At 39.0% G+C, this 24,706-nt stretch overlaps 1 protein-coding gene across 2 annotated transcripts in view; it reads left to right on the top strand.

Annotated features, from left to right (window-relative positions):
- Window positions 1–24,706, top strand: part of Paaf1 (proteasomal ATPase associated factor 1) — a 34,919-nt gene that overhangs the window by 2,349 nt on the left and 7,864 nt on the right. The window contains exons 3-8 of one of the 2 annotated variants that reach the window (XM_010603260.3): window positions 578–681; window positions 6,898–6,987; window positions 10,412–10,510; window positions 11,290–11,440; window positions 16,817–17,011; window positions 23,173–23,264. In XM_010603260.3, coding sequence (XP_010601562.2) covers window positions 578–681; window positions 6,898–6,987; window positions 10,412–10,510; window positions 11,290–11,440; window positions 16,817–17,011; window positions 23,173–23,264 — 731 coding nt within the window. The remainder of the gene's footprint in view (window positions 1–577; window positions 682–6,897; window positions 6,988–10,411; window positions 10,511–11,289; window positions 11,441–16,816; window positions 17,012–23,172; window positions 23,265–24,706) is intronic. The other variant, XM_033764213.1, reaches the window with a different exon arrangement.

Genomic DNA, 24,706 nt, shown 5'->3' on the forward strand with positions numbered 1-24,706 from the left:
TCTCACTCTGACCCAGGCTGGTCTCGAATTCACAGCGATCCTCCTGCCTCAGCCTCCTGATTACAGCCTCAGCTGGGATTATAGGTGTACACCACCATGCTTGGCTGGAAACATTTTTAAGTTCATTCTGCCATCTGCATATATTTATATGAGAAATAATATTTCACTTAGTTCATATGACTATGAAAATCAGTATTCTACTAAGGGAAATTTTCCAGACTACTGAAGCTTGATTTTTTTCACTATGTGTTATATAGTATATATACTGTGGATAGAAGCATATATATAGGTTGCACTTCCCCTTTCACCCTAGAAGAATTCCATTTAATGGCCAGTAAAGCAGATTGCTATCACTCTAGCAGCCTTCTCTACAAATACTGTATCTCTAAATCATTTTTCCTGACTTTTTAGTGTTTTAAATTAAACTTGCTCTTTCCACTTTACCTGACTTTCAATACAGATGTCTGTTTTTATTTTGTGGGCAAATTTTATGGGCATACTATCTGTACAGATGCCTGAATTCGGTTTTCAAGAAGCATAATATTCTTTTGAGACATGTTTTTTTTGTGCTGTGTAGGGAAACCATCTTTGTATGGCAGCCTAACTTGTCAAGGAATTGGACTGGATGGCATCCCAGAGGTTATAGCTTCTGAAGGATTTATTGTGAATGAAATAAATAAGGTAGGATTGTATTTCTTCTAGATGCAAGGTATTCAAAACTATGGTCAAACCCATATATCTGTTTCATATCTTTATATCGTAATCTGTGTCTGTGTCACCCCTAGTACATTTGTACAATAATCAAATTTCTGGGCCGGGGATTTAGCTCAGTGGTTCCACCGCCTGCCTTGCAAGTGCAAAGACCAGAGTTCGATCCCCGGTAACAAAAAAAAAACAAACCCAAACAAATAATCAAATTTTTTGCTACCTTTGAGTGTTAAGAATTATGTTTTTCTCTTTAGTTACATTTATTTTATTTATTTTTGGTACTGGGGATGGAATATAGGACCTTATGCTTGTGAGGCAAGCACAGAGCCACTGAGCTAAATTCCTGGCCCCAGTTATATTTCTTTTTTTGCGTTGTTTTGTTTTGTTTTTTGATACAGGGTCTCACTATGTAGTTGAGACTGACCCGGAACTCACTCTGTAGCCCAGGCTGGTCTCGAGCTCACAGCGATCCTCCTGTCTCAGCCTCCCAAGTGCTGGGATTACAGGCGTGCGCCACCACACCCGGTTTGAATATCAATTTTTAAATTGGATTTTAAATAAAATTTAAAATTCCAGAAATCATTTAAAATTCCTTTCTGGGGCCAGGGATTTAGCTCAGTGGTTCGGTGGCCTGCCTTGCAGGCGCAGGGACCCGAGTTCAATCCCCAGTACCAAAAAAAAAAAAAAAAAAAAAAAATTCCATTCTGTATTTGCACTAGTCACATTTCAAGTATGGAATAGCCTGGTGTAGTTTGTCCCTACCATATTTGGATAGCATACCTCACAATCTGTGGAGAGCCCATGTTAATTGTACTCTGTAAATTTCTTACTTGTCTTTGAATAGATCACTAAGCTGTGTTGTGGAATCCGTGATCTCCCTTTCCTTACTTATTTTGACTGCTGTAGTATAACTAAAAATTTTTGGTTGTAAGGTTTCTTTTGTTTTTGTTTTTCAGTACTGGGGATTGAACCTAGGGCCTTTGCACTGAACTACATCCCCTTCCTATTTTTATTTTTTTATTTTGCAGTACAGTCTCATTAAATTTCTGAATTGCTCAGGGTGAGCTTGAACTTGCAGTTCTCCTGCCTCAGCTTCCCAGAATGGTGGGGTTTTAGGCCTGTGCCATCAGGCCTGATAGTTGTTAAGGTGTTTTGTGTATACTGACAAGAATAGAGTGTGGGGAAGGGAAAAGGGACATTCCTAGAACCTCTGCAGTAAGTCCTAGTCTCTTGCAAGCAATGACAGCACAAGGCAAATTAACTTATTATACAGGAAAAATAGAAAAATGAGACTTTGAGAAGAAACTGATCTTTGCGCCTGATCAGTGCTGCTCTGGGTGGCAAAGATGAGGGCCCTGAAAGCTCCTGAGCTTTTCACACCTTTATTCAGTGCATCGGAAAAAACAAACAAATATAACAGGGCAAAGAGTTCAGTACATCACTCAGGGCAGAGAGTTCAGTACATCTGAGAGTAATGAATGTAAAAGGTTACTGGGAGGGTAGTGGCATCAGGGAACATCCTACAACAATGAGGAACTATGCAGATGAAGATTTTGTTCCTCCCAGGATGTCTTCAGCTGGTATAATCTTGTCCTGGAGCATCACAGCATCACTGACCATTGAAGTCTTATCTGGGACTGGAGCCAAAATGGAGTCATATCTCAACATGCCATAGCTGCCCTGTAGGCAGGAGAACTAGGCCTAATCAAATGATTTTTCCCCAAAATTATGTAGATTGCTCCCAACAATAGAGATTAGTATGTTTTGTACGTGGGATTTTTAGCAAATGTTCATTCTTTACCCTTTTTGTACCAAGTAATAGACTACTTTTTTTTTTTTTTTGGTATCAGGGATTGAACTCGGACCTTGTGCTTGTGAGGCAGGCAGCAGCTAAATCCCTGGCAAGACTACTTGTTATTATATATTTTATATTTGTTTTTCAAAGCAGCTATGGTTGTAGAAAGTGTCAGAAGATCTCGGTTTAAATCTTAGTGTACTTACTAACTTTGTAATTTTAGACAAATAACTTGGTTCTTTGAACCTCAATTCCTCATTTCTATCACAGAGATAACATTGTATAGGTTGACCATTGGGAAGTGAGCAGGTATAGGGATGAAACTGCAAAATGTTACAAAAATTACCTATTGTTTACCATAACAATCCAGTGGGATGGGAATCTTAAATTTCTGTTTTGCAGATAAGAAAACAGACTGCCGGATTTGGTGGTGCATGCCTGTAATCCTAGCATTAGCATTAAGAGTCTGAGGCAGGAGGATGTCAGCAAGTTTGAGGCCAGCCTAGACTACTAGTGAGTTCAAGGCCAGCCTGAACTACATAGTGAGACCTTGTCCCACGGCCCCCACAAAAGGGCCAGGGATTTAGCTCAGTGGTGCCACGCCTGCCTCATAAGCATAAGGTCCTGAGTTCAATCCCTGGTATAAAAAAAAAAAAAGAAAAGAAAAGTTGTGTGTCGTGGCACATATCTGTAATCCCAGTACTTGGGAGGCTGAGGCAGGAGGATTGTTGTGAGTTTGAGACCAGCCTGGGCTACACAGTGAGTTCCAGGGCAGTCTGAACTACATAGTGAGACCCTGTCTCAAAAGAAAAGAAAGAGAAAACAGACTTGAGGCTAATTAATCCATAATACTCAAAGTCAGACCGGGAGGGGATTTAGTTCAGTGGATGCACCTGCCTTAAAAGCACAAGGTCCTGAGTTCTATCCCTGGTATGGTGGTGGTGGGGGGTCAGATTGTATACTGGAATTGAAACTCAGTTCTGGGTTTTTTTTTGTTTTTGTTTTTGGTTTTTTTTTTTCAGTTTTTTTGGTACCTGGGATTGAACTCGGGTCCTTGCGCTTGAGAGGCAGGTGGCAGAACCACTGAGCCAAATCCCCAGCCCAAAACTCAGTTCTATTGATTGCAAGTTTAACACCACCTTGCAAGCCTATATTTTTCCCAGGTTTGGTGTCAGTATTCATCCACAGCCTGGATGCTGACTTTTATATTTCCTTTTTTTCTTAAGGTAGATAAAGATATGGATATAGATATGTACTTAAAGTCCACCAAAAATATATATACACACTTCCAGAAAAGAAAAACTTGTATAAATATTTTAGTACTAATTTTATTGAGACATCATAAGATTAATACAAGTTAGCTTTGGCTTCTGCAGTTACAAGAGGTTCTCAAAGTGGTGGCCATGAGCTTCCGGACATTTACTAGTACAGCAAACTGCTGCTTGGATAACCTTGGTCATTGAGATTGCTGCACATGCATTTTCAATTTCTTCTCTGAGGGCTGGCAGTGTATATACGACATCCCCATATGAGTAACACCATCTAATACAAAAACATCATACTATCTTTCTGTTCCTGAAATGTATATACAGTTTTTGGCAGACTCTAGCCCTGGATTCTACTTTGGGTTTTTCTTTTTTGTCTGTTTGTTTGAATTTTAATTTTGAGACAAGAGTTTTTCTAAGTTACCCAGGTTGGGCTCAAATTTGCAATCCTCCATCCTCCGCCTCCCAGAGTGCTGGTATTACAGGCATGTGTCACCATGTCCAGCCCCAAAGTTCTTTTTTTTTGGTTACTGGATATTGAACTTGGGACCTTGCGCTTGTGAGGCAGGCAGTGGCACCACTGAACTAAATCCCCAGCTCCCAAAATTTTATATTTTATTTGTATAGCATATCTCAGTCCAGTGTCTCCTTTTAATAGGAAATACTTGATCTGTATTTCTTCCCTTCATACCCAGGCCCAGATATAGTCCTTATCTCTTCAAACATCATTTCTAATTTCTACGGTGAACCTGCTGGGTGGGTTCAGACAGTAAGTGCTTATGGTTGAGCATTTATTTGTTGCCTAGCTGCCGTGAATCACTTTGCTATTTGTTGTTGCTACTTTGTTCTTTTAAACAGCAGATCTGTCATTATGCTTAAATGCTTAACCCCGGAGAATTAAAAAAAAAAAAATGTTTGACAGAATTTTATCTTAATGTTTCACACTTACGCTTCTTCCCCTTGAATTTTGTCTGTTTTGATATCTCCTGCAGCTTTTCTTTAAAATATTTTCATTAACAGCATGCTTGTCTACTGCTGACATTGGAAGAAGTTCAACATTTATCTTCCTCTGTAGTCTGTGTAAAGATTAAGGTTTCATTTGCAGGATTGATATGCAGGAGAAAAACATTGATTTTTGAAATCTTTCATATAATGAATTCTTCTGAGAAGAACTCCAGTTCTTACGGAGACCTTGAACACTAAGCTTTGGAGCTCCTTGTATCCTTGTTGGTCTAACTTTTCAACCAGGAGATAACTAGCTGACCCTTCATTTCTGTTATAGGAGACAGTTCCAAATCTAGGTTAGCTACCTTGTAGCTGTATGGGCTCTGTCTCCTTATTAGAAGCACTCATTTAATGAAAGTCATGCAGGTAGCTGAGCATGGATATACTGGCTAAGAAAACAATATTTATATAGCTATTGTAGTTGTCTTTTAAAAGGAGTAATGACGTGTAATAATAGCACATTGATTTTCAGTGGTGAGAATATTTTGACTTTGAAAGTGTTCTTTTTGTTTGTATTTGTGTGGTGTGTGTGGTACCGGGGATCAAACTCGGGACCTTGCATTTTCAAGGCAGGTAGTGGAACCACTGAGCTAAATCCCTGGCCCTGAAAGTGTTATTTTTAATGAAGTATGAGGACGTGTATCTGTTGGAGATAAAGTGATTCAGGAAATCTTAGTTATTGAAGACATTTTCATTGTCCTAAAGAGTTTCTAAAAGCTCTGAAGTACTACTCCATAGGAGAGGACAGGTTAGGGCCTTTTGGTGAGTGTAACTTCTCAGCTTCTCATAGTTAGGTGGTATTCTGTTGGTTGGAGTCTTGGTGTTTTTGTTTTGTTGGTTTGATTAAGGGATGTTACATTACAAGAATCCTTGAGCAAGAGTTTACCAAACCTTTTATCAATCCACTATAAATTTACATAAAATAATTACAAATGCCCTTTAGCAAGTCATATCACCTAAATTTAGCTTCTGATTCTAGCTATAAAGGGTATGATTTAAAAAAATATGGTAGGGCCGGGGATTTGGCTCAGTGGTTCTGCTGCCTGCCTTGCAAGCAAAAGGTCCCGAATTCGATCCCCGGTACCAAACAAACAAACAAAATACGGTAAATATAAATTTATCACAGTAAAAGACACACGGCCAGTAATCCCCCTCAAAATATTCCACCTCACTTCAAACATACTTACCCCATGTTCTTGCCACACTCTGAAGTAGTTCTAGAAGTTCACTTGTATCTTTAGTTGTACTGTTGTAGCTGCTCAATATACTGAATCTTTTCAAAACTTTTACCTTTCATGGTCATTTTGACTTTGAGAAAGAGTCAGAAGTTGTGCCAGGTTCAGATGAGGACAAACCAAATGTTTTTTACTTGCTTGCCTTTCCATTGGGTGGTACTTAGCAGCAGCATTCACTATAGTTTTGATCACATCTTGTAGACCCTCATGAAAGAAGTCCTTTAAAACTGCTTCAGAAAATGGCAAGAATGATGGAGTAAGTGTGTTCAAAGTGAGGGTGAATATTTTGAGGTATTAATGGCAATTTGTTTTTTAGTGTAATAAAATCTTTTATTTAAGCATGAGCTGTATATTTGGATCACATAGTTGAAACATATGGGGCCCTATAAGACAGCTTTGTGATGATAGCTAGTCTGTGATCATGTGTAGTAGTCAAATTAAGTCCTGTGATGGCACTATAATCTTGACATAGCTCTAAACATTGTATGGGTATACCATAATTTACTTTACCAATTTTGTCTGGTAACTATAAATGTTAGTAGTCTAACACTTTTTCTTAGAAATTCTTGTGGGGAGCTGGGTGTGGTGGTACACACCTGTAATCCCAGCACTCAGGAGGCTGAAGCAGGAAGATCGCTGGGAGTTAGAGGCCAGCCTGAATTACATGGTGAGATCCTATCTCAAAAAAAAAAAAAAAAGAGTAGATTTGCTTCCTGCAAAAACTTTATTTTTTTGTAGCAGGGATCAAACTCAGGATCTTATGCTTGTGAGGCAGGTGCAGTGCCACTGAGCTAAATCCCCAGCCCCAAGAACTTTTTTAAAGAGGTTTTAAAAGGTTTTAAGTACACTGGAGTAGCTTCATTGATGGATTTTTGTCTTTTCTCTCTAGAAAAGCATTCATATTTCATGTCCAAAGGAAAACGCATCTTCTAAGTTTTTGGCACCATTCACAACTTTTTCCAGAATTCATACAAAGAGTGTAAGTAAATGTACCAGTAAGTGTTTTGCTTAAAAAAAAAAGTGTATGTTGATAAAAGAGAAAATGTAATAGTGTGCTTTTTTTCCCCATTTTGTCTGCTTGTCTAGTGGCATAAACATATTTGTAATTAATGTGTCTTTCATTTACATTACATATAAGATGATAGAGCTGATGAATTATAATATGTTTGGTAAAACTGGTGCTCAAGTTCACAGAGAGTATGTATACAAAAGTACTCTTTGTAATCTTAGAGATTACATGAAATTTCCTTAAATATGTTTTACCAAGCCACTTACCAGCTTTTGTTTGTTTGTTTTTTTGTTTTTTGAGACGGTCTCACTATGTAGTTGAGACTGACCTGGAACTCACTATGTAGCCCAGGCTGGTCTTGAACTCACAGCGATCCTCCTGCCTCAGCCTCCCGAGTGCTGGGATTACAGGCGTGTGCCACCACACCTGGCCTCACTTACCAGCTTTTGGATAATGATATAATATCTGATGCTTATATAATATGTCACAGCTCATATTTTATTACCTTGCCTGCTAGATAGGAACATTTTCTCAAAATTCCAAATATACTATATGGAAGAGTATAGTGGTACCTTGGTTCATGAACTTAATTCTTTTCACAGTTCTGTTCACAAACTGAATTGGATGAGAACCAAATGAAATTTCCCCATAAAGTCAACATTGAACCTAAACATTGAATTTGATTTGGTTCTCGTCAAATTCAGTTTGAGACTAGAATCGTGGAAAGAATTAAGCTCATAAGGGCTGGGGATTTAGCTCAGTGGTTCTGCTGCCTGCCTTGCAAGCGCAAGGACCCAAGTTTGATCTCCACTACCAAAAAAAAAAAAAAAAATTAAGTCCATGAACCACTGTAGTTTTAAGTTTTTATAATAAACCCTTTTCTACTACCATAGGCATTTTTGAAGCAGAAATAAAAGGTGATGGATAAACTGATTGTAGCCTTATACATCTTTATGTCACATTTAATTAATTAATTAATTTGTTTATTTATTTTTTGTTTTTTTGAGACAGGGTCTCACTATCTAGTTCAGACTGCCCCGAAACTCACTGTGTAACCCATGCTGGTCTCAAATTTGAAGTGATCCTCCTGCCTCAGCCTCCTAGATGCTAGGATTATAGGCGTGCACCACCACGCCTGGCTTTTTTTTTGGTTTTTGGTTTTTGGTTTATGTTACATTTAAATTTTTTATTTATTTTTTGTCTGTTGTTTTTTTTTTGGACCAGGGATTGAACTAAGGACCTCATGCTTGCCAGGCAGGTGCTGTGCCACTGAGCTACATCCCCAGCCCTATTTGGCTTTTTTGAGACAGGGTCTTGCTTTGTAATCCAGGCTGGCCTTGAACTCACAGCAGTCTCCTGCCTAAGCATACCAAATGTTGGGATTACAGGCATGAGCCACCAGGCCTGCCTTTATGTTACATTTTTAAAAAGCTGTTTTTGCTGAGTGGTGGTATATGCCTTTAATCTCAGGCTTGAAAAAGATGGCTTTAAATTGAAGGCTGATCTGGGTTACATAGTGAAATCAAGACCAACCTGGACTACTTAGTAAGACTGTCTCAAAAAACACCAAAAGAGAAATGATGGGATCGATCAATAGACAGTCATTTTTTACCCTTATTATAAAACAAACATCTTTTTAAAACTTTTTGTTTTTTTTTTTGTTGTTGTCATTATTGAGTTTATTGGTACTTCTAAGTATACAGTACAGTTTCATTCATCATTGGGATCTTATACCCTTACATGATAGATCTTGGTTCTCATTTTTTTCCCCATTCCCTCCACCCACTCCCCTCTTCCCTATTTACAGAGACTTTGTTTCCATTGTTTCCTTTTCTCATATTTTTTCTTTTCCCTTATTTCCTTTCCCCTACCATTCCCACTTCCCTTACACCTTTAGCCCTTTTCTTCCTATTTCACATTGTCAGTAATACAATTTGGATCTTATTTACACTTTTAGTTTTTCACACCAGAGAAACTATTCGGTATTTACACATGTGTGTCTTATTTATTTCACTTAAGAGTATGGCCTTAATATGCATCCATTTTAAAACCACATCTTATTTATCCTGTCTCCAACTGATGGGCAGTTGGTCTGTTTCCAAGTTTTAGCCATTACAAACTGTTCCACTATAAACGTGGGTGTGCATATATCACTGTGGTATGATTCTTTGAAATCTTTTGAAAAGATATGCAGCAAAGGGGTAGCTGGGTCAAATGGAACCTCTAATCCTAGTTCTTTGAGGTATCTCCATATTTATTTCCACAGTGATTGCACCATTCTGCACTCCCACCAACAATGGAGAAGGGTTCCTTTCTCCCCACAATCCCACCAGCATTTGTTATTGGTTGATTTCTTGATAGCAGCCATTCTTTCTGGGGTGAGGTGGAATCTCAGTGTTGTTTTCATCTGGATCTCTTGAATGACCAGTGATGTTGAACATTTTTTCATATATTTATTTGCTGCTTTTACTTCTTTATCTGAGAAATACCTATTCATTTCAGATGCCCATTTTTGAATCAGGTCTTTATATTTGGGGGTCCTGATTTTTTTGAATTCTTTATATAGTCTAGATAATAGTCCTTTGTCTGAGGATCAGCTGGTAAAAATTTTTTCCCACATTGTAGGATGTCTCTTAGCTCTGTTGGTGGTTTCTTTTTTGCTTTTTTTTTTTTTTCCTGAGACGGTCTCAATATGTAGTTCAGACTAGCCTTGAACTCACGATGTAGCCCATGTTGGCCTCAAACTCACAGTGATCCTCCCTGCCTCAGTCTCCCAAGTGCTGGGATTAGAAGTGTGTGCCACCATGCCTGGTTTATATCTTGATTTTTAATTCCTTAATTATATATATGTTATTTTCTTTTGGGAGGGATCCTGGGGATTAAACTCAGAACCTTACCCTTGTTAGGCAGGTGCAGTGCCCCTGAGCTACATCCCCAGCCCATATATACATTATTCTGTATAATCTTTCTAGTATTTTAAGAACTGCACAGCTGTACACTTTTCTATGAGTTTTCCAATCTCATATTACTAGACATACAGATGTTTCCAATTTCATCATTTTGTTTTTATGAGCATAGTGTCTCTGTCGTATGTACACAGCTATACAGATATATAAATGTCTTTGCTCCTACTTGAATCTTCCTGGTGCATGTTGAAGGCTATCTTTTGGGTTTTTGTTTTGTTTTTTTTTTTTTTGGTACTGGGGATCGAACTCGGGACCTTGTGCTTTCTAGGCAGGCACCGAACCACTGTGCTAAATCCCCAGCCCTACTTGTTTTGTCTTTTTTGGTGGGGGGTGGGCAGTACCAGGGATTGAACTCGGGACCTTGTGCTTGCAAGGCAGGCAGCAGAACCACTGAGCTAAATCCTGACCTTATTTTATCTTTTGAACAGATAACATGCCTGGACATTTCCAGTGGAGGAGGCCTTGGTGTGTCTTCTAGTTCTGATGGGAGCATGAAGATCTGGCAGGCTTCCAATGGAGAGCTCAGAGTAAATGATTTGAATATATTTTTTGGAGTTTTAGACTTGAGGGATAGCCTGGACTGACTCATGGAAGAATGGCCCATTGTAAAGATATAAGAGCACTGCACTTCAGCTGATCTTTGTTTTCCCATTTGTTAGAGAACTGTCAAAAAAAAAAAAAATCAAAGAACTGTCCTCAAGATTAGTAATTTGCCAGACAAAATGGAGCTATAGCAGTTGAGCCATACCAATGAATATCTTATGTAGATGAGCCTTCGGTTTAAACTGCATTCTGTGGTCAGTTTCTAGCATAACATAACTAGGCTGTTAGACTGAATATTTGTCTAAGCCTTCAACGTATACAGAGGATTTTAAGAAAAGATGAGTAAGAGAGTTACTGTGCCTCTTCAGCTCCTAAATTTTAGAAATAGACCTGGGGATAACTGAGAACTGTGGAGTTCAGTTCTGCAACGTCTATACCTTACTCTCAGGAAAGAAAGCCAGCAACTCTTAGAATATTACTTGGTAGTCATATAAGCTAGAAAGATCCTTTGGGTATCTTTTTTTTTTTTCTTTTTGGTACTGGGGATCGAACTCAGGTCCTTGTGCTTGCAAGGCAGGTGGTGGAACCACTGAGCTAAATCCCCAGCCCTGGGCAGCTTGCTTTTTTTTTTTTTTTTTTTTTTTAATGTAGCATGAAGTTAATAACATGGGTATTTCATATAAGGGGCCAAAATTATGGGAGATGAGAGAACATCAAGAGATGGACAAGAGAACTAGCATGGCATTTTCTTCTATTTTTCCAGAGAGTTTTGGAAGGACATGTGTTTGATGTGAATTGTTGTAGGTTTTTCCCATCAGGCCTTGTGGTTCTGAGTGGGGGAATGGATGCTCAGCTGAAGATCTGGTCAGCCGAAGATGCTAGCTGCGCGGCAACCTTCAAAGGGCACAGAGGAGGTAGGAAAGCCTCTCTAATGGTCTCCATAACAAATCACTGCAACAGTAGAATCAGGAGCTAGGCATGATAGCATGCCTGTGATCCCAGCATGCACTTGTAATCCCAGGATTCAGGAGGCTGCTACAGGAAGATTCATGCCAGGCTAGGGCTACATAGTGAGTTCAGGGCCAGCCTGCATAGCAAGACCCTGACTCAAAAAATCAAAGCAAAATAAATTAAAATAGAAACTGAAGCCAGTTATTCACACATGTGTAAGTAATTCATCCACCTTGCCATTTGGATGAAATACTGTTTCCCCAAGGACTAGAAATTCTTTTGCTAGTTAGTCTTGTTATTGCTGTCTAGAACTGTCTTACACAAATTATTGTTCTCCGTAATTGATAAGGAAAAAAATCCTCTCCAGGAGATCATCTACTTATATGCTGGGGGAAAATAAAAAGAGTGGGACAGAAAAAAATCTATCTACACTTTCATATTATTAGTCCTTTGGCTGTGGTGACAGTAAAAGCCAGGTAGTGAATGGCTTCACTGCCAGATATCAAAGATAGTGCTTGATACGTAGCCTGTCAGTTTCCAGTTCATATTTTAACGATGGATTATCCATATAACTAGATAATATCAGATTGTAGAGACAGAGACTATCTTCCCTTTGTAACTGATTAGTTGGTTTGCTGAAAAAAAACCATAATTTAAGGATGTTTTATCCTTAATTAGAATATTAAGATGATAAAACTAGATGTGGCAACACATACCTGTAATTCCAGCATTCTGGGGAACCTCATGCAAGAGGATTGAAAGTTTCAGCCCAGGGACTTGGGATTTAGCTCAGTAGTTCCACCACCTGCCTCACAAGCTCAAGGTCCTGAGTTCGATCCCCGGTACAAAAAAAAAAAAAAGGAAGAAAAAAAAGAGTTGAGCCCAGCTTAGGCAATTTAGTATGACCCTGTCTGGGGATATAGCTCAGTATGAAGGTTCTGTGTTTTGTCCCCAGTATTGAAGAAGGAAAAAGAAAAAAAGAGGAGGAAGAAGAAGAAATATATATAGGGATTTCAAGTTTATAGATTTCAAAAATACAGTAACATTCTCAATTCCTTACCTTGCATCATCCACCTATCAGAACCATAATAACATTTTCTATACTACTAACTTGGGAATTAATTATGGATTGCCCTTTTCTTGTGGTATTTACACCTAAATGTCCTTACCTTGTGAACCCCACTGCATTGTAACTGGTTGTAAAGATAAAATTTTAAGTTTTACTATTTCTTTATAATCGTTTGTCACATTGCAGATGATTTAGCAAATACACATATCAACCTTACCAAACAAATGGGTACATCGAGGGGGAACAGAAACAATATTTGGAGCCGTCCTTGTATTATATTAAAGAACGCATTACTTTTTAAAGAATTAACAAGTTTAAGAAGGTGCCTGCAAAGTGTGGGAGCCAGGAGCCACAGGAATAAGAGTAACATCGGAGGGGTGGGTATTTAGCTCAGCGGTTCCGCTACCAGCCTTGCAAGCACAAGCACAAGGATCTGAGTTCAATCCCTAGTACCAAAAAAAAAGAAAAGGTAGAGTACAATGCTTTGGGCTGGGGATTTAGCTCAGTGGTTTTGCCTTGCAGGCTCAAGGACCCAAATTTGATCTCTGGTACCAAAAAAAAAAAAAAAAAGTAACATTGGGGCCAGGGATTTAGCTCAGTGGTTCCACCATCTTCCTCGCAAGCACAAGGACCTGTGCTCGATCCCCGATACCAAAAAAAAAAGTAATAGCGGAGGATTCACCCTAGATCTGGCTCTCCCTCTGAACATATAGGCCCAGGGAAACTTTTCAGTGAAAGAAAGCATGACTCTGCATGTTGAACTTAACAAGGTGCATTTTCAGCATCAGTGCTCACTTAGTTTATGTGAACACCTTCGACTCATTGCACTTACTGAGTAAGCCTGCCATGTGAATCGTCATGATGTCTCCCAACATTCTTAAAGTCTCTCCAGGAATACATATGTGACCCTTAGTTTAGAATGCTTGTTAATCTGATAATAAGATTTTACTTGTATAGTTTTTCCTTTCTTTTGGCCTTGTGAGGAGTTTTCAGGGTGCAAGTAAGACTTTTGCAGTATAACAACCCTGACCTTTTTTTTTTTTTCCTTGAGAGGAGAGTTTTTGTCAGATTGAAGAGAAATGATACGTGGGGGCCAGGTATTTAGCTCAGTGGCAATGGCGCCTCCTGCCTTGCAAGCACAAGGTCATAAGTTCGATCCCTTGTACCAAAAAAAAAAGAAATGATACATGGTAAAGGAAATAACATGAGGTCAGATCTAGGCTGATGACTGTCAGATATTAAATACTCCTTTCCAGTTAGTTCTTTTAAATATTCCCAGTTTTTTAGGGTTGCTTATTCTTCCACACACAGAACAAAAGTAAGGATTAATTGTTGATACCAACATAGAAGCCACTCACTGATCGAGCCTAGCAGTTTCCAAGTTGCTTTGTGTGGCTCTTTTTTTTTTTATTGTTGTTTTTTGTCTTGCTGTGTAGTTCAGCCTGGATTTACGCTGTACTCAGCCCAGGCTGTCATCTAAAACTCAAAGCCATCCTCCTGCCACAGCCTCCCGAGTGCTGGGATTATAGGCATGCACCACCACACCCAGCTGTGTGGCTCATTTTAGTCTCCTTTTTTTTTTTTTTTTTTTTTTTTTTTTTATACCAGGGATCCAACTCCAGTCTTTGCACTTGAAAGGCAGGCACCAGAACCAATGAGCTAAACCCCTGGCCTTGTGTGGCTCATTTTAAATATCTCTTGAATTGCAAAATTTTGAAGCATTTTATTAGTCACACCCACAAACCACACACAAAAACAGAATAAAGAATTATTATTTTCATTTATTATCTTTTTTTTCCATTTATTAGTGCTCGGGTCAAACCCAGGGTCTTCTTCTACCACTGAGCCACATCCCCAGGTTGCATTTGCATTTAATATCATTAATGATTCTCACAAGTGGTAAGAAAATAAGAGAAGCAGAGCTAGGCATGGTGGCACATGCCTATAATCCCCGCTCCTCTCCAGAATGAGGCAGCAGGATTGCAGGATCAAGGCCAGCTTGGGCAACTTAGTGAGACTCTGTCTAAAGGGCTGAGAGCCAAGCATGGTAGCGCACTCCTGTAATCCCAGCACTGGGGAGGCTGAGGCAGGAGGATCGCTGTGAGTTTGAAACAAGCCTGGGCTACATAGTGAGTTCCAGGTCAGTCTCAATTCCGTAGTGAGACCCTGTCTCAAAAAACAAACAAACAAAATGAGGATAATAATATTAAATGAGATGGTACAAATAAATGATTAAGTGTAATCCTCAGGATATAGTTAAGTATACAATAAGTGGGTTTTTTGTTTACATAATTTAAAATTAAGCTTTAGTAATTGCTAGAATATAGGAGCTTGTGGCTTTTCATGTTTTAACATATTTGTCAAATATAAAAAGGAGAAATTGTTATTTCTAATAGAACAGACATTTTCCAGTAGAAACAAATACAATTTTAATTGATACATAATTGGTGCCTCGCCGGGCGTGGTGGCGCATGCCTGTAATCCTAGCTAGCACTTGGGAGGCTGAGGCAGGAGGATTGCTGAGTTGGAGACCAGCCTGGGCTACATAATGAATTCCAGGTCAGTCTCAACTACATAGTGAGACCCTGTCTCAAAAAAACAAAAACAAACAAAATTGGTGCCTCTAAAACTTTACATGTATTCTTTTTTTTTTTTTTAATTGAATTAATTGGTACATTACAGGTAGATAGTACAGTTACATTACACTCATTACTGGGATCTTGTACCTTTTACATGTATTCTTTTTTTTTTTCTTCAAAAAAATTTTTTTAAATTTAATTTATTGGTACATTTTAGGTAGACATTACGGCTACATTCATTACTGGGATCTTGTACCTTTACATGCCAGATCTTGGTTTTGTACATGTATTCTTTAAATATATATATGTGTGTGTGTATATATCTACAAATATATATTTTAATGTAGATAATTAAAGGATTAGAATGTTTTAAAATTAACAATCAAGGTAACGTTTCTGTGTGTATTATGAATCTTTCAAATGGAAAGATAAACTAAGTGTAGTTTTAAGTCTCTAATATTTGAGTTAATTAGTTTGAAGTTAAATTTCCCAGGCCATTTAAAAAAACTTGATGAGTTTGAGCATATAGGATTTATAATCCTAATATTTTTTCTAATTTTTTGTAATAAGTAATTATATCTTTCCATGGGGTAGAGAAGGTCACTTCCTGTTCAGCCCTGCTGAAAAAAATAGTGGTAGAGAAATAGCAGCTTTTCTGTTGGTGTTTGACTGAAGTAGGGTGGATATGATCAAGATTTTTTGTTATTAGGCTACTTTTTTTCCAAATCTTTTGGCTAGGGACAATAGACTTTTCTTGGATTTTAAAAAATTGTGCACTTAAAAAAAAATCTGTGTGGGCTAGGGATTTAGCTCAGTGATTCCACTGCCTGCTTTGCAAGCACAAGGTCCTGATTTCGATCCCGGGTGCCAAAAAAAAAACAACAAAAAAAAAGTGTGCTTAGGTCTGGTGGCTCATGCCTGTATAGCATTTGGGAAGCTGAGGCAGGAGGATCACCATGAGTTTGAGGCCAGCCTTGGCTCCATAATGAGTTCAAGGACAGCCTGAACTATATAGCAATAACCTGTCTCAGAAAACAAACACACAAATGAAATTATGTGCTGTTAGTGGTTCTGGATTGGTGACTTGTGCCTGTCCAGACTGTATGAGATGCAGGGAGGAAATCCAGGAGCTTAATTCTGTGTTTTTTAATTCCTGGGGTCCCTAAGTAGTTTGAGTCCTTTGCATCTTTCAGAGTCTTCCTGTTTGTATTTTTTGTGTCATGTCTGGGTCGTTTTTGTTGTAAGGGGAAGGATGTGGAAGAACGGGGCTACTGCCTTTTGGCTGGAACCAGAAATCACATCCTTTTTAAACAGCTCTCAGTGGAAGCAGCAGGATCTTTTAAGACAGTGATATGAGACTGAATTTTCAAAATGTCTACCTAATTTTTCTTTAAAAAGGGGAGGTGAGTAAGCCAAAATAAAACTTTAAACCACTTCTCCGAAACCCTCCACTAATTATTAAAACCAGAATTTGGCTTTACATGTCTGTTTCTTCTTAGTCTTTGAACCATGGGAAGCAAGTACTTGTTCTACTCATGTTTCTCTAGCATTTTTAAATGCCCACCAGGTACCACATGTTCATGTTCTGTACACATTTATAAAGGTACAGAGGCATTTATGCTGCTCTGTCTTTTCTCTCCTTGTAGTCCTTTACTACCTTCTCTATCTTAGGGCTTTTCTTCTTTTGCCAGGTATCCTGGATACAGCCATTGTCGACCGGGGACGGAATGTGGTGTCTGGCTCTCGAGATGGAACAGCCCGACTTTGGGATTGTGGGCGCTCAGCCTGTTTGGGAGTCATTGCAGACTGTGGTTCTTCCATTAATGGGGTGGCGGTGGGTGCTGCTGACAACTCCATCAACCTTGGCTCCCCAGAGCAGATCCCCAGTAAGTTGATAGTGATGTATGAGCTTGTTTTGTTTTCTTGAGTCCCCTTCAGTATTTGCCATAGTTTCTCCTATTCTTTTTCATCCTTTCTTGCTCTGTGGTGGGTATTTAAATTTCTGCCCTACTATTATATATTTATAAGCCTGGTGTGGTAGCGCACGCCTGTAATCCTGGGAGGCTGAGGCAAGAGGATCACTGTGAGTTCAAGACCAGCCTGGTCTACATAGTGAGTTCCAGGTCAGTCTCAACTACATAGTGAGACCCTATCTCAAAAAAAAAAAAAGTAAAAAAAAAATTATAATATATTTACTATGTTTCTGTGTCTTCGGAGTTAACAAAAGAAGCATGTATCAGAATCACTATATTAAAATGGAGTGTAAGTTAGCAGATAAGACTAATGGCTATAAGTCAATTAGTGAAGGTGGCATACACCTGTAACCCAGAACTTTGGGGAGACTAAGGCAGGAAGATGACAAATTTGAGGCCAGCTTTTGCAACTCAGGAGTTTGGAGAGAACCTGGCTCAAAATTAAAAATAAAAAAGGCTGGGGATGTAGGTCAGTATAAAGGCCTTGAGTTCAATCCCCAACCAGTATTGTAAAAAAAAAAAAAAAAGTGATCAGTACTGCTCACCCAAAAAAAATTTAGTGATTCTTTTTTGTAAATTTATTTTTTAAAATTTAGTGATTCTTAATGCAAACATGATAGGTTTACAGAGGAAAGGAGTGTAACAGGTTACTATATGCTTACAAATGAAGTTGACTTAAATCAGGAAGGATGAATTCCAGTTGAATAGGATAGAACGGGGAGAGTAGGAGCTACAGTATGTTTGGAGCAATTTGCATAACAGTGGAGGTGAGATTGAGTGCTATATAAAAATATACATATGGGGGGAGAAAGGAACCCTTCTCCATTGTTGGTCAGAGTGCAGACTGCTGCAGCCACTGTGGAGATCAGTATGGAGATACCTCAAAGAGCTGGGACTAGAGGTTCCATCTGACCCAGCCATCCCTCTGCTGGGTATCTTTCCAAAAGAATTAAAAGAATCATATCACAGAGATATATGCACACCTATGTTTATAGTGGCACAGTTTGTTAATAGCCAAAACTTGGAAACAGCCCATTTGCCCATCATTTGGAAACGGGATAAAGAAGATGCAAGGTTTTTTATAGAATGGAATACTACTTAGCCATAAAGAATGAGAAATTAGATTCATTCACAGGAAAATGGATACATATTGAGGATATACTCCTAAGTGAAATAAATAAGTCACACATGTGTAAATACCGAATAGTTTCTCTGGTGTGAAAAACTATACTAGTACATAAGATCCTAATGAAATAATTGACCATGTGAAATAGGAAGAAAAGGGCTAAAGGTGTAGGGAAAGTGGGAAGGGTAGGGGAAAGGTAATAAGGGGAAAGAAAAAAATATGAGAAAATGAAAAAATGGAAATAAAGTGTTTGTAAATGGGGAGGGGAGGAGGGCGAAGGGAGGGCAGGGACAAGGGGAAAAAATGAGAACCCAAGACCTGTCATGCAAAGATACAAGATCCCAGTAATGAATGTAATTGTAATGTATACCTAAAATGTACCAATAAACTAAAAAAAAAAAGAATGTTAGAGCTCGGCGTAGTGGCACACACCTGTAATCTCAGCATTCGGGAGGCTGAAGCAGGAGGATCGCTGTAAGTTCGAGACCAGCCTGGGCTACAGAGTGAGTTCCAGATCAGTTTCAACTACAAAGTGAGACTGTGTCTCAAAAAAACAAAACAAAAAAAAAGAACGTTAGGTTGAATAGCTCTATTGAGACAGAAAAGTAAAGGTCCTAATAAGGCAAAAAAAAATTTTTTTTGGTTGGTTTCTTGGTTTTTTGAGACAGGGTCTTGCTGTGTAGCTCAGGCTGGCTTTGAACTCACTATGTAGTCCAGGCTGGCCTCGAATTTGTAGTAGTCCTCCTGCCTTAACCTCTGGAGTGCTGGGTTTACAGGCTCTCGTGCCACCACACCTGACTTTTTGGGTTTTTTTAGTGTTTTTTTTTGAGACAGGGTCTTGCTATGTGGTTCAGGCTGGCCTTAGCTCACTATGTAGCCCAGTGTTACAGCTTATGTCTAAATGTCCCCCCAAAGCCACATATAGTCGTAGGTGGGGCTTTTCAAAGGTGGCTCGATCTAGAGTGTGTGATGCTGAGATTGATTCATGATGCAATGCTAGAATTAAGGGCATTGGGATTAAGGGTGAGTGATTACTAAATTAGTCCACAGATTGGGTTTGGATGCACCCTAAGCTGGGTAGCCTAGATAGAGTATAAAAGGGGGAGAAAAAAAACCTGCGATTGTCGCTTGTGGGTCACTTAATGTAAACTTTTTTTTTTTTTTTTGAGGCAGGGTCTCGCTATGTAGTTGAGACTGACCTGGAGCTCACGATGTAGCCTAGTCTGGTCTCAAACTCACAGTGATCCTCCTGCCTCAGCCTCCCAGGTGCTGGGATTACAGACATGGGCCACCACACCCAGCTTTTGGTGCATTTTAGATATGATAACACTCATCATAGGGAATTTGTACCTATACATGATTTATCTTGCTTCTTTTTTTCCCATCCCCCCTCCTCCTTTCAACACCTCTTTCCATCCTTATTTACAAAAGCTTTATTTCCATTTTTTCCTTCTATTCTGTTTTCTTGTCTCTTTTTTCCCTTCTGCTTCCCCCCACCTGTTCCCCTTCTCATTCAAACATTTTTTTCCCGTTTCCCAATACCTATTATACATTTCAGTCCTTTCAGTTTCTCACACGAGAGAAACAATGCGGTATTACACATGTGTATCTGATTTATTTCACTTGAGTATGGTCTCAAAATGCATCTATTTAGCTAGAAATATCTCAAGTGTATCCTCCTTTATGGCAGAATAATAATCCATTGTATTAAAAAAAACACACCTTAGGCCAGGGATTTAGCTCAATGGTGTCGCTGCCTGCCTCACAAGTGAAAGGTCCTGAGTTCAATCCCCAGTACCAAGAAAAACAATACAAAATACATCTTTATGCATTCATTGGTTTAAGAGCATTTGGGCTGTTTCCAAGATTTAGCTATTACAAATTGTGCTGCTGTAAACACAAATGTATATATATTGCTGTGTTATGATACTTTTTTTTTTTTTTTTTGGTACCAGGGATCGAACTCAGGTCCTTGAGCTTGCGAGGCAGTCATCAGAACCACTGAGCTAAATCCCTGGCCCTAGTATGATACTTTCAATTCCTTTAGGAAGATGCCAAGAAGCCTGTCCCCTTTTTAAAAATTAATGGATTAGGGCCAGGGATTTGGCTCAGTGGTTCCACCATCTGCCTGGCAAGTGCAAGGACCCTAGTTCGATCCCTGGTACCAAAAACAAACAAAAATTAATAGATTGATAGGGAGCACCTGTTTCCTAAAGGGGGATACATGTGCAGTTAATGGTAAATGAGATCATTTTATATACTATGTGGTTTGTATAATTACATATTAATATAATATACACATACCTTGCTTCCAAGCTAAGATTTTATAGCCATTATTACTTAAAATAGGGTTAAAATTTTAAAAATTAGTTGGTAAGTACAATAATTTAAATGATAATATTCTTATTTTTTTCTACTTTTTCATTTCTAACTTATTCTTCATTATGTTCTACGATGGTTTATGCCTAGATACTTGACTGAAATGAAGAGTCAGGGTCACTGTTGCCTAATCCAGTCTTACTTCCCTCTACTGATCTTTTTTGAGACAGGTCTTTATGTATTTCAAGCTGGCCTCAAACTCATTATGTAGCCCAGGCTGGCCTTGAACTCTTTACGATCCTCCTGCCTCAGCCTCCCAAGTCCTGAGATTAAAGGCCTGCGCTACCACACCTGGTTTATTCGAGATAGGGTCTTGCTATGCAGTTCAGGCTTGCTTTGAGCTCACTATGTATCCCAGTCTGGCCTCTGCCTCAGCCTCCAGATGCTCCACTACCACACAGCAGTCTGTGCTTGTCTTTCTGAATTGAACGATATTCAACATAGTAAATTCTTTTATTGAAAACACTTTTATGTTTTTTTTTGAGACAGGGTCTCACTATGCAGTTGAGACTGACCTGGAACTCACTGTGTGGCCCAGGCTGACCTCGAACTCACAGGGATCCTCCTGCCTCAGCCTTCCTAGTGCTGGGATTGCAGGCATGTGCCACCACACCCAGTGTATTGAAAATACTTTTTGTTTTTCCTTCTATGATAATTTAGTAGGCTTTCTTCTATCTCATTGGATACTGCTCCTTAGTCTCCTCTCTTCTACCTTTAAATATTAGTGAGGCTCACTTTTTTTTTTTTTTTTTTTTTGAGACAGGGACTCACTATGTAGTTGAGACTGACCTGGAACTCATTATATAGCCCAGGCTGGTCTCGAACTCACAGTAATCCTCCTCCCTCAGCCTCCCAAGTGCTAGGATTACAGGCGTGCGCCACTATTCAGTCCCAGGTTCTCAGCTCTAAGTATAGTTTCTCCCTAGGCAATCTCATCAGTTCCTTCACTTTAAATATTGTTTTTTAGCTGATTACTTAAAAATCCTGTCTAAAGCATACGATATCTCACCTGAATTTGAAAGGCAGCTATGCTCACCCCATTATACCTCCAATGCTTTTTTTTTTTGGTACTGGGGATCGAACTCGGTACCTTGCGCTTTCTAGGCAAGTGGTGGAACCACTGAACTAAATCCCCAGCCCCTTTTTTCTGTTTTTTGGAGACCAGGATCTCACTCTTTATTTAATTTGGTCTATCCCTAAACTCATTGTGTAACTCAGGCTGGCCTCCAGCTCGCAGCAATCCTCTGGCCTCAGTTTCTCCAGTGCTGCGATTACAGGCATGCACCACACCTGGCTCATCTAAATTTGAGGCACTATTTTGATATCTGATAGATAGTTTAACCTTGCCTTGTCTAACAAGATATATTTAATCTCTTTTTTTTCATTTTTTCCCCACCTCAGAAAGTGGTACCAGGCTGAGGCAGGAGGATTGCCCTGAGTTTTGATGGCACCCTAAACTACATAGCGAGTCTCAAAAAAAAGAACGTGGTACCACCATGTACTCATTTGCTCAAGCTCAAAACCTGAGATTAACTCATGCTCTACCCTCCCTTTCCCCATGTCCCACATCAGCAGTCACATCTCTACTGTTAGTGTTTCTGGTTTTTTCACTGCTCTCTCCTTTTTGTTTCTCCTGCCCTCCCACAAATATTTTGGTCTATTCTGTCATCACCTTTTTGTCTCTGTTATTACTGTACTGCTCTCCTATAATCCATTCACTTGACATACCATTGTGGTCATTAAAACACATCACCAGTGATGTGCACACCTGAGATTAGCAAGTTCAAGACCAGCCTGGGCAACTTAGCAAGACCTTGTCACAACAGAAGATGAAACAAAAGAAAAAAATACTTTTTTTGTGGTACTGGGGATCAAACCCAGGGGCACCCTATCACTGAGCATTCCCCCAGCACCCAACCTTTTTTAAAAATTTTTTTATTTTGCGATAGGGTCTTGGTTAATTTCAACATAGTAAATTCTCGAACTTGCAATCCTCCTGCTTCAGCCTCCCCAGTACTGCAGCTGCAGGCCTGTGCCATTACGCCAGCTTCACTAAATGAGTTATAGCCATTAGTTTTATCTGCTAAATTGCACTGTACTTTTATTTAATAAAAGGATTTGTAAAGTTGCATTTGTGGAATATGGGCTATATACAGTTAAAGTCACCTTTTTATGGTATTGGGATTGAACCCAGAGCATTTGCATTGAGCTCATCCTCCCATTTTAAAGTTTTGAGATAAGGTCTCACTGAGTTGCTGAGTTGCCTGGGTTGAGTTTGAATTTGTGATCCTCTTGCCTCTCAGTCTCCCAGAGTGCTGGGATTAATAGGTGTACAACACCACACCTAGCTGAAGTCACCCTTTTTAATTGTACAGTTCTGTAAGGTTTTGAATTTTTAATTAAAAAATTTGAGTTCTAGAAGTTTTGATAAATATGTACTGTTGAATACACAATGCCACAGTGAGAAATAGAACATAAGTTTTAAAAAAATTAATCGGTGAATCACTAATATATAGTGTGGTCAGCAGACCAGTGTAGCTGTCATTGACATGGCTCATCTGTCCCTCAGGTGAACGGGAGGTTGGAACAGAAGCAAAAATGTTGCTGGTAGCCCGGGAAGATAAGAAGCTTCAGTGCCTGGGACTTCAGAGCAGGCAGCCGGCAAGTGGTTCCTTATAAGACCTTTGAAGCCTGGGGTCACTCCAATTCTTGGCAAGCTGTTTAGAAACATTTCTACTTGCTTCTTGTGTTCCCTCTTTGAGGTGGCTGTGTGGGTGAGAGGAAGTACGTGTAGTAACTAAGCATGGGATTTGGAATGGGGTGGGATTTAATCACAGCTCTTAGTGCCTAATGGCTCTGTTACTGGAGAAGTTTCTTAACCTCTGTGATCCAATTTTATTGTCACTAAACTAGGCATAATAGGACTTAATTTATGGGATTATGTGATGAAGATGAAGTGCTTTTCTGCTTTGTGGCCTTTTTAAGTTACTCTCTAGGGCGGGGGGCATTGCTCAGTGTACTGCCTGCCTCGCAAGTGCAAGGGCCAGAGTACGATCCCCAGTACCAAAAAAAAAATCCAAATTAATTAATTAATTAAAAAAAATAAACTCACTCTCTATACCTTAATGTGATATGTGTAAAATGATGAGGTTTTATAGATCTTCATTATGGAATCCTTCTACTTCTGAGATAATGGGAAGAAATTCTTAGCGAAGGTCATGCATTCAGGGTTCTTGATCAGTTAATGACCAGAAGATATTTTATAGAAGAATTAGTTGAATTTTCTTCTTTTATCCACAGAGGTTTGGGTGGGCATATCTTGCTCGTAACTAGACTCTGCATGCCCTGAGATTAGATTTTTAATGTTTTTCTTCTGGTTCTTAACCATCATCACCCAGAATAATTTTAGAATAACCCAAAATAAACTTTTGTTTATCATAACTTCTTTTGGCCTTAGCCTTTTTTATTTTATCTTGTTAACTCCGTTGTGCTAGGAATATTTTCATTTTCAAAGTTTATCCCAGGAACATGACTGTTTTTGCTAGTACTGCCTTTGTACGTGAACAATGCCAGCTTTTACTTCCAGAGGTGAATCAGGTTTGTTTGTTTGTTTGTTTGTTTATTTTATTCTCTTTCTGGAATATATGTGGATGAAATGGTCAGTTAGAGCTAACAGTCTAGAATAAAAAAAAGTGTAAGAGGGCCAGGGATTTAGCTCAGTGGTACTGCCTCCTGCCTCTCAAGCGCTACATCCTGAGTTCAATCCCTGGTACCAAAAAACAATAACAAAACAAACAAACAACCCCCCCAAAAAAAACCAAAGAAAGTATAAGAATATTTTTACACATGGGATAATTTGACTCTTTAAATTTCCTCATTATATTTAAGCTTTTTTTCTTTTCCTACAAAGTATCTCCTTCAGAAGGTTGCTGGAAGTAACATGAAGCAAGACATAAACATGGAATAACAAGTGTTTTTCAAATGGAGGGTTGTGATGAAAATTCAGGGAAAAAAAGATTTTTGGTGGAGAAGAGTCTGTGAGTCAGAATGCTGAAGTGTATTAGTTTGAAAACTGTTACCTCACAGCATATTTTTACATAAAC

This window comes from Fukomys damarensis, unplaced genomic scaffold, assembly GCF_012274545.1.
Source record: "Fukomys damarensis isolate Sample0158 unplaced genomic scaffold, DMR_v1.0_HiC HiC_scaffold_16, whole genome shotgun sequence".
Classification (NCBI taxonomy): domain Eukaryota; kingdom Metazoa; phylum Chordata; class Mammalia; order Rodentia; family Bathyergidae; genus Fukomys; species Fukomys damarensis.